We start from the raw sequence: 10,900 nt of genomic DNA on the forward strand, positions 1-10,900 counted from the left end.
TCATAACACTTCAGCTGGTTCAGGTAAAGGCTCCTGAATGGTACAGTTCCCCATGCTCATCCCAATGGGAAGAAACACTTTCTCTTCCCCTTCCCTTCCCAGACAAGCCAACATTGTTCTTCTACTTACTCAAGTTCAAAACAGTTTTTCCCCTTTGTAATTTAGCTAATCTTTTACTCTTCCTGCAATAATAAGATGCACATGTAAATCAATACACTATCTTTTCCCCCTACTCAACTCCTGATTTTTACAGAATAAGCCCCAATTTTGTGTGAAAAAGGACTGCAGGGAGAAAAAAATGCCGTTAAGTTAAATGTCATACTTTCTCCCACTGGGTACTTCAATTTTATAGATACTAGTTTTTATAATTAGCAGTGAATATTAGGAAGATTCTAGGATAATGGTGACTTTCAATAGTGATATTTAGCAGGTTCTTTCTCTAGTTGGCTCTCCCTCTGTGTCCTTATATTTGGTGCCTAAGCGCCTGCAAGGAAATCATTTTCTGTTAGATGCTTAATCATAAACCTTGCAAGGAAATGTGCTGTTTCCCAAACAGTGCAGAACTAACTTCATTACCACATTGACACGCTAGTACACTTGTCAGCTGTAAAGCCCCATCTTCTTAAAAGTCCCCAGTCTATATTCCCTTTGGAAAATATTATTTTCAAATAATACAATAGATCTTCTGCAGTCTGATTTTCTATTTTCAGCTTTCCTCCAGAGCCTCTCTTGAACATGGCAGGTTATGGGGGACAGGGTAAGTTGCATGGAAATAAATGCGGTGTCTGCAGTGCAAGAATTCTTGTATGTGCTAGCTCTGGTTTCCCTGGGGCCAGATTCTCAGCCTTCTTTGAAGTTAGTGCTGATATACACAGAGGGTCCAGAGTTTGGGCCTGGAAAGGACAAGGCTCTGCTTCTCCACAGAGCTGCCATACCTCAGCCTCAAGGGAAGTCAATAGGAGCTGCAGGAGCACAGCACCCCTGAAAATCTAGCACGTTTTGCTCTCATATAGCAGGTTTCTTCTAACAAGGTGTTAGGGGACTACAGACAGTCCTGAGGAAAAGCAGTCACATCCAGGGTCAGCTGTGGCTCCAGAATTCTCAAGCATCTGGACTGAGTGGGTCTGCATCTGTAACTAAATATTTCAAGCAGCTCCCGACTCCTGTTTCTTTTCTCTGATCATTAGGTGTCACCACATTTCCTTAGTGACATGAGTATCTCAGTCACTTAAGAAGAAACTTATTTTCTCCCTACAAGGGAGACTTCTAATGAGGTGAATACTGGTTAAAGCTAATTGCTTTGAAGACAAGACCAACACTCACCTCGTTAGACATGCTAAAGATGTAAGCTCAGTTTCCATAGGCTGTGTGATCTTGGTAAGTTGTCTTATCTCACCACACCTCCTCTCCACAAAATGGGGATATTAACATCCCTGTTGTGTGTTACAATTCTACATGCCCAGGGGCAGCATCTCTGTGTCAATAAATATGTATAGAGTGTTTAGCACAAAAGGTCTTGGTGTGGTCAAGGCTTTTAGCACTTACTACAATATATAATATGCATACTATAATCGAGGGCAATTAGATACAAACCAGATATTTAGAGAGTATATTTCATTCCCTTCTATCTTCTAGGAGACTGGAGAAAGACTTAGAGCAAAGGAAGTGTGTGTGCATGCAAACCCTCAAGAGAGCTTATGCACCTCTTGAGTTGTCTGCAAGAATACACCTGGAAGGAGTGACTGCCAGAAAAAGCAATGAATCAAAGAGGAAAAATGAAATAAGCCAGGTAAAAAAAAAAGCTGCTTTTTATCAATCTTATGTGTGCAAAGTTTTCAGACGAAGAAAATGAATGTTTAAAAGCAATGAGCTGCTGCTTTAAGTGCAGTTTTTACTGGAGTTGTAATGAATCATAAGGAAATTTCCTGGGAAATATGCTCTAAAGGACCCTGCTTGAGCAGGGAGGTTGGACTAGATGATCTCCAGAGGTCCCTTCCAACCTAAACGATTCTGTGATTCTGTGAAAGCAAATGTCTGTATTAAGCATACCTGTTTGAAGTCACTTCCTGCCCTACTTCCCTTCTACTGCTTTAGCATCGTGCAGCACTTTCTGGCGTATATGGTGTCTTCAACTAAAAGGTGTTGTCATCTGACTGTAACTGCACAGATTTCCCCTGCAGGAATTCAGCCCTACAGCTATATTCAGAACATTAAAATTTGTGTATTAAAAATATGGTTTTGCTTTTTTTTGTGATAACATAAAATTTTCTTAATTTTTTCTAAAATAAAGATGGGAAAGACAGAAACATCATAGGATTAATCTGAACCTTCTATATGTCATTCAGAAAGACTACAAAGTGTAGAAAAGTGTATGTAGTGCTGCATATGTGATGTTTTGGCTCATTCAGCTCTAGTTGTTTATCCCCTATTTAATGGCAAAACCTTATTTTTGTATGACCTATAAATACTATTATTGAAACAGTTTATCAGAAACAGAGTAAGATTGGTTTCCTCTCTGTCCAGAATGTACCACATATTTATGTGTTATGTGAAGTAACAATTTTATACCGAAAATACATTTGCTAGCTCTAATGCTGCTGTTCACTCCTACAGAAAGAAGCCTGTAAGGTTTTGTGTAAGCCATCCTCAGATATAGGTTGTGTAATACATACAGGACAGTAGCTGAAGCTGGTGGAGAAGATCTGCTGAAAAATGAGGGCAACAGATCTATCTATCTATCCCATTGAAGAATATTCCTTCCAGGGGCCTTCCCAGGACATATTTCTGGAACCCCTTTGTCACCAGCCAAGGCCCTTTTCTACCTTTAACTCCACTGAATTTTTGTTTTTCTCATGGCACTCCCTGTGGCACTGGGCAGCAAGGATTAACTAAAATCAATCTGGCTTTGCATAACTGCAATAGTCACTGAATTGCCAGCCAGTACAGTTAAGATCTGGGCTCAAACGCCCTCTTACAGGCACTTCACCTCTCATTATTAGTATTATCCAATAACAATAGTACTTTAAGGTCTGTGCTTAGTTAGAGTGGGCCCCAATTTTACCAAGCATTTTCTCTGACTAAATCCTTTTTATGAGTGCATAAACTGTTCTGACTGATGTTGGTCCCTGGGAAGAGATTCCTACCCACAGCTGCCTGGCACTGCTCCTTCTCTTTTGCAAGGGTATACTTCCCCCTCAGCTCAGCTCGTTTAACTATTCACCTAATATTCCCTCACTCAGTTCTGTAAAATGATTTAAGTTTAAAAAAATGCAAACAAATAAATGCTCTCAAGCATCAAAAGGAACATTTGGAATATTACTGCCTTGTTATTTAGTTGGGGAACCGCAACATGGAGAGATTAAGTGACTTGCCAGAGGAAAAGGAGGAAGGATGCAGGAAGATCTAGTTATTCTGAGTCACAGTTCAGCATCTTAAACAGAAACCTTCTTTGTATCTGTTTAACCTTGTTTTGACTTCACCTTACCTCTGAGTATTGCCCAATCTCTTCATGCTCTAACTTTCCTCTTCTAGACTGTATCTCTTCTCATTTCAAAGGGAGACTTTCTTGTCACACAGGGCAGGAGATTAAGGGGTTGTTCTAGCCTTTTCATCTCTGGAATTTTTCTTCACTGCCATGGCTGCAAGCTGCTGCATATATCACTAGTGAAAGTGATGCCCTGGAATCACAGCTTTCCCCTAGCCACCTAAGATTTTTTTTTCCTCATATTTGTTCAGTGTACTATTTATTTGCTAGCTCCTGCCTGGCAAGCTTCGTGTACCTGCTTTGTGCATAGATGTCAGGGATAATTCTGAAGACTCAGCATGATTGCCAGTTGGCCAGCGGCCATGTTGATCTTTAGGATTTAATTCTCCATCCACAAAATGGCATTTATTTATTTATTTGTATTTAAATAGTACCTGTGCCTATTGTCTCTAGATGCATAGACAAAAGGTGTTAGCCAAATGTAAATATGCAGCACCTGAATTAACATCCAGTAATGAAGGGTCTTTTTAACTAGCCTCAACTGAACATACAAAATCCTCCTACATCTTTAAATTCCTCCACGCTCTTCCTCAAAGTCTGAAAAAAAGATATGCTCTGCAATGTGACCCATAGGTGAACAAATTTGGATGCTAGCATGCTAGCAGGGAAGTGAATTCCAGAATCAAGTACTGCACATTGCCACTTTCAGTCAGATTAGCACAAGCTGCATTTTTTTGTCTCCTTTGCCTGAGGCAGTGAGTGCTCTGCTGGGTTTTTACTGGATGCAGCTATCTATTATAAAATATATTCACAGTAACAATCTAATTCAAGAAACCCTATGCTCAGAGCCTAAAGTTTACTTGATTGCTAAAAAAACCCATATGAACTCATGCGTTAAGGCACAGAAGGGGGGATTATTAAATTGACATGGACAACTCAGCAGAGCCTTTATAGCTATTCTTAAAATGGTAATAGTCCTTCATTTTTCAAACTGAGGTATGGATACAAGGCTTGGATCAGTATATCAAGTTCACTGTCATTAAACAGTAGTGGAAGGCTGTCAGTGGTAAAGTAGTTATTGAAAAGTCCAACACAAACTACTACTAACAGCAAGAGCTTTAAGATACTCCACGTGCAACAGAAGAATTTTTCTTTTGTAAACAAAGGGAGTGAGTCCTTCAGAAGCTTAGCTTCAGCAAACTCATGCAGTATGGAACCAGCCAGGGAGTGGTTCTCATGCACTACTCTCAAAAGTGCAGTTTCCTCACCTAATTCTTCTAGCTGTCCTTTCATTTGCACAATGTGATTCCTCTGAACTCCCCTGAGCTTATCAAACTCTTCTAACATGTCCCTTAACTGTCGGGCTCGGAGCTTTTCTTGCTCATACATCTTCTCCTTCACTTCCAGGTTGATTTGCAGGTGTTCCAAATACCTCTCATTTTCATACATTGTATTTCTCACTCCTAATGTGTCTTTCTGTTGATACATTTTATCATTTTGATATGCAGAAATCTGGCAGGACATTTCCATGATCTCTGTCTTCAGTTGTTCATTGATTTTATCCAGATTTTTATTCTGCAGTTCTATTTGTTTGATTTTGTTTTCTCTGCCTTTTAGCGTGTCTGTGGCATTATCCACTTCTCTGTGTAGGTCCTCTACTAACATCTTGAAACAGTCTGCGCTGGCCTGCAGTCTCCTGTTCCAATCCTTTATATCTTCATTTTCTTTCAAAAGTTTCTGGTTTTCAGTCTCCAGCTCTGCAACTGTTTCTCTGAGGTCCCATATTTGATTTTGTAAGTTTTCATGTGTTAAAGACAGTTTATTAGCCAGTGAGTTTACCATGATGGATGCAAGAGAGGGTGGCCAAGGTGGCTGGAGCTTGCGGTGCTGGGAGAGTTCTCACGCACCAGGCTATGACATAGTGCTGATGTCACAATCCCCTGCGCTCTGGCTGCCTGCTTGCATCAGACAGCTGCAGCGGTGGGACGTTTTGATAATAAAAATCAAAATAAGTTATTAAGAAAATTAAGCTGCAGAGTCACAGGCAGTGACAAAAGGCGTAGTACTAGGACTGATGTTTTAAAAATATATTTACTGAATCAATGGCCAGAGAAATGTTATGACAATATGTCAGGAGCAAAAGTTTCACTGATTCCAGAGAGGCCAGAGGGTTTCCCTTGGAGCTGCATAAGAGGGAGATTGTAAAGAGTAGTGAGTTGGTGTGGGATAAGGATATCATTTCCTTCTCACTTTACTCATAATACGTGAGGACACAGATGTTCACTGAAATCCAGAGCAGGTAGCTGTATATGTTTTGGATTTTTTTTTTTTTGGGGGGGGGGGGAAGAAAACACACAAACTGATTGAAAATATGAGAAAGAAATCTTTATGCAGAGAGTCTAGGTGCTTTGACCATGCCAAGACTGTAGGTGGTCCACGCTAGAGAAGGAATATCCCATTGTGAGACTCTGAAACACAGCTCCTCTTCAGACTCAGTAGAGCTCAAGGCATAGAAGATGGTGACAATTGCTTAGTGTCAGCCTTCACACAGCTTTCGCAAGGCAAAAAAGTTGTGGCCAAACACCTAAATGTTGTCAGGCCCCAGAAGATGGAGTGTGCCACTTGTGGAGAAAGGCTGTAAACAGGTAAATGTCCTAACCCCCAGATCTGCATTTGGAGTTCCAGGAAGTCTCATCCTTTTCCCCAAGAGCTACTAAACTGTATAACCTCAGCACCAGAGGATTTTATTCAGAGGATTTATTGTCTGAGTGAATTCAAAAGTTGAGCTCTATTAATACTGAATTATTTTTCTCCCTCTCTTTTTTTCCCCTTGTTAGTAACATATCTTCCTGGCTTTTGAAACCAATTAGTGGGTCCATGGCACTGCAGGACTGGCAACATGACTTTCCAAAGGATCTTCACTGTATCTGCTGATTTTCCTTCACTACTGTTACATAATCCTTTCCTTCTGGATGAGCTATTCTTCCATTTTCTGCTGGTCTAGCATGAAATTACAAAGCCCCATGCTGCAAATTAGATCCCTGTAGGAATATCAGGTGCATCAATAAAGGCAAATCCAACTGGCCTCAAAACCTGCCCCTTTTAAATGCCTCTTGAAGGGGAGTGTCCACCAATCTTGTAAAGAAAACACGGGGAGAGAAGACAGTAGGGTCAAGATTGTTTGTGGTCTGTTTTGCTTTGTAAAATTTGAGCTTGTCAACCTCCTTTTCAGTGTGCTGAGTCCTTATTGTTTTTAAGAATTTTAGGGCATGCAGCAGCTCTGCATATAGAGCCACTCATGTTTATTAAAATATCATTGAACATCTCACTTAGAAAGGAAAAGGGTGGGGGAGAGTGAAGGAGGTTCAGGAATGTGCAGTGAATCTCTACAGAAGAAAAACTTTGTTAGGAGAATGTGAAGTTATGTCCCAAATTATTTTAACCCATACAGGATTGGTTCATCATAGCTAAGGTTCACTAAAGTGGCACTCCACCAGCTGCACAAAACTCAAGGGAGGCTAAGGAGAGTGATTATCGGTGAAAAACCCTGCTGATGACTCCTAACTTGGCTTCAGGCTGTCTCTTGAAAACTCCATGTGGCTGTTTCAGAAGTGCAGCCTCCCTGCCTGTGATGTATACTGATGCAGGAGAGAGAAGTAAACTCCTGTAGACAATGATGTGGGAATATTACTATTTGAGGAGGATAAAAAGGTTCAGCCTTCAAATCCGAGAGAAAGCAGGTATTCATTGGACCACTGATGCCTACTGTAAAACTGGAAAAGAAATATATAACCTAATTTTCACACTATATTCAAAATCTATTCATCTATTGGTATTACTAGAACTAGAGTACAACATTCTAGTTTTCCATTTGAAAGAAAGTTGGAAAACCAGAGAGTTACACCAGAGCCAGATGGCACCTGCTGTTTTTAAGGGAGTATTCAGAAGGTTTTTCAGGTGAGGAGAAAAAAATTCACAAAAGAAAAACGCCTTGCTGGGTATCATGGAAATAGTCCCTAATTTAAACTCATTCCTTATTCAAAAAAATGCTGTTTATGTCAAAAGGAATTTGGTGAAGGAAGGAAACCAAAATTTGGCCCTTAGTTAATTTCATGCTCTCCTTGCTTTGGACTGATAAGCACAAGATTAACTTTGTGCTAATTGAGAGGTTAGAAGACATAGAAAGGGATGATTTCTGCTAATTTTGTTAAAAAAAGAAAATATTTACGATACTCAGACAATACAGAGATGCATTTATCCTAAAATAATTAGTTTTACAATATTTCAAACTTTTCATGCACAAAAGCAGAAAGTCTTGAGAAGTCTTTTCTTTCTCTCCTCCCTCCAGCCACCCTCAGCCTCCCTGACCCCTCTACTTAGTGCTTCATTACATTCATTCAGAGAACAATGGGAGGGAGAATCAAACAGAAAATCATTGTTGTTCTGCTTTCCCTTTTATCATATTCAACACTTGACCCAAGCAATCAGGAAGCAGTTAAAAGCTTCTGTTTCAGCTCCCTATCCTGTTCAAATTCTTGCTCTCACTTTGCTTGTCTGAAACTTTGCTCTTTTAAAAGCTTGCCCGTGTGTGTGTGTGTGTGTGTGTGTGTGTGTGTGTGTGTGTGTGTGTGTGTGTGTGTGTGTGTGTGTGTGTGTCTGTGTCTGTGTGTGTCTGTGTCTGTGTGTGTCTGTGTGTTTGCATGTATGGGTGTACTGACAGACATACTTATGCCCTTGTTCTTTCAGTCAAGTGATATTAAAAATGTCTTTTCATATAAGAGGGTTCAGTCATCTTTGTAATAAACACATCCTTCAACAAAATTCTCAACCTTAATGCTTCTCAAAATGTCTCTAATGATTTCTAATTTACCGACATTTTCCCTGAGCCCCTTATCAGTTTGACTATTCAGATTTCTAACACTGTTAATATTTTCTCTGTCTCCAGCAGACCCATCGTAGGCCTTGAATTCCCTCTGCTGCCTATGCAGACAAGAATACATCTGGTTGTACCTCCATACCACGCTATATCAGGATATTAGCCTGGCAGTAAAGTCTCATCACCATGTAGTGTGATGATTGATGACTTCATTTGCACCACTGCTATCCAGAAGGGCCTCTCGTGGGGCTACTTTCTCCCCTCATTCCTGTCTTACAGTGGTATAATTCCACTGAGTTCAGCACATGGAGAACAGCATGAGCACGAGGATCTGTATTTCTAAGGGTTTGTGGGGAAGATTTTCAGAAACATCTGGAGAGGGATGCCAAACTGCCTTCCCTGCCTTTGAAAAAGTCCAGATGTTTGGGGGAGATTTGAAGGGGAAGCAGATGTAGGCTGCCCCTTCTTCAAATGAAAGTCCAAATTTTCAACGTGGTCCAGTCTGTCCCAGTCTACTGGGACTGTGGGGCTAAATATACAGAAAGAAGCTAGGCGTGACCTTGCTGCACATCTGCTGAACTCTGCTAATTGCTGCTTTCCAGTGGTATACAAGAGGCATTTGGAAACAGCTTATCCATGAGGGGCAGTATGGGCCTTGGATTGTTCAGCATTTCCACTTCCCAGATCACAGAATCACAGAATCACAGAATCGTTCAGGTTGGAAGGGACCTCTGGAGATCATCTCGTCCAACCTCCCTGCTCAAGCAGGGTCACCTAGAGCATATTGCCCAGGATCACATCCAGACGGGTTTTGAATATCTCCAGCGAAGGAGACTCCACTACTCCTCTCCTCTGGGCAACCTGTTCCAATGCTCAGTCACCCTCACAGTGAAGAAGTTTTTTCTCAGGTTCAGATGGAACTTCCTGTGCTTCAGTTTCTGCCCGCTGCCTCTTGTCCTGTTGCTGGGCACCACGGAGAAGAGGCTGGCCTCATCCTCTTGACACTCCCCCTTCAGATACTTGTACACATTGATGAGATCGCCTCTCAATCTTCTCTTCTCCAGGCTGAACAGGCCCAGCTCTTGCAGTCTTTCTTCACAGGAGAGGTGCTCCAGCCCTCTAATCATCTTGGTAGCCCTCCGCTGGACTCTCTCCAGGAGTGCCATGTCTCTCTTGCACTGGGGAGCCCACAACTGGACACAGTACTCCAGGAGAGGCCTCCCCAGGGCTGAGGAGAGGGGCAGGATCACCTCCCTCCACCTGCGGGCAACACTCTGCCTAATGCACCCCAGGATCCCATTGGCCTTCTTGGCCACCAGGCCACACTGCTGGCTCATGTTTAACTTGTTGTCCACCAGCACTCCCAGGTCCTTCTCTGCAGAGCTACTTTCCAACAGGTCAACCCCCAGCCTGTACTGGTGCATGGGATTATTCCTGCCTAGGTGCAGGACCCTGCACTTGCCTTTGTTGAACTTCATGAGGTTCCTCTCCGCCCACCTCTCCAGCCTGTCCAGGTCCCTCTGAATGGCAGCACAGTCTTCTGGTGTGTTAGCCTCTCCCCCCAGTTTAGTATCATCAGCAAACTTGCTGAGGGTGCACTCTGTCCCTTCCTCCAGGTCATTGATGAATATATTGAACAAGACTGGACCCAGGACTGACCCCTGAAGCACTTGCACAGGGTCAGCTTTTTAAGTAGCTCACCTCAAAATTTCCCAGACAGAGGTGCTCATATTTCTAGTGGTACACATGCTGCCAGCAAGTGCTATGTGACAGTTTCCTAAAACAGACACTCCTGCTTGTACATGCAGAACAGAGACATGAACTGCCTCTGCTGATGCTGCCACAGCCAATGAAAATAAACAAACAGAGACAGGGAACCTACGGTCTACAGCAGATAGCCAGGAGAGTGGTTGTAAAGCAGCAATGCTTCAGGGGAGAATCCCTGCAGAAGTGGTGCAGCCCAGTAATTAGAGCATGAGGAACGTGGTAAAGATTTCTAGAATCTATTTATGTCTTAACCACAAACTTCCTGTTAACCAAGTTACTTAACCCTTCTGGGCCTTGGTTTCCTTGTTTATGAATTTGAAGTAGAAATACCTATCTTCCTGGGATGCTATAATTAGCTATGTCTATAAAAGGGTTTGTGACACTTCAAGGGAAGTTACAGATTACACACAAGGAGTGTTTCTGCATATATGAGAATGTAGGGTGCTTTACTTCATTACTCTGGAATACTGGAGGTAAGCCAGACCTATAGGACACCATGAAGTGGGTTTTTCATTCTGTCTTGCTGTCTATATGTCCTGTAAAAATGGAGTAGCAAAATGGGCTGCTTGAATGAATGGTCCAACTGCATCTGGAGTTATGGATACTTGAAGAAGTTAGACAGATCTGGGATTGTCCACAGCAAACAGAAGTCTGCCTCTTTGAAAAATAATTTTGCCTACATGAAAAACAAGCTCAGAGACAAATCTATGAATTGTTTTACTTCTCCAATCAGGAAAGCTTTCTGAAGGAGATAAAAATGCTGTTTTGCAGCC

At 41.9% G+C, this 10,900-nt stretch overlaps 1 protein-coding gene across 1 annotated transcript; it reads right to left on the reverse strand.

The window, feature by feature from the left end:
• Nucleotides 1-4,444: 4,444 nt before the first annotated feature.
• Nucleotides 4,445-5,326, reverse strand: LOC138067347 (transmembrane and coiled-coil domain-containing protein 5B-like). The gene has a single exon (XM_068944101.1). The coding sequence runs from the start codon at nucleotides 5,324-5,326 to the stop codon at nucleotides 4,445-4,447; it is 882 nt and encodes a 293-aa protein (XP_068800202.1).
• Nucleotides 5,327-10,900: the final 5,574 nt, after the last annotated feature.

This window comes from Struthio camelus, chromosome 5 (genome assembly GCF_040807025.1).
Source record: "Struthio camelus isolate bStrCam1 chromosome 5, bStrCam1.hap1, whole genome shotgun sequence".
In the NCBI taxonomy this organism is placed as follows: Eukaryota; Metazoa; Chordata; class Aves; order Struthioniformes; family Struthionidae; genus Struthio; species Struthio camelus.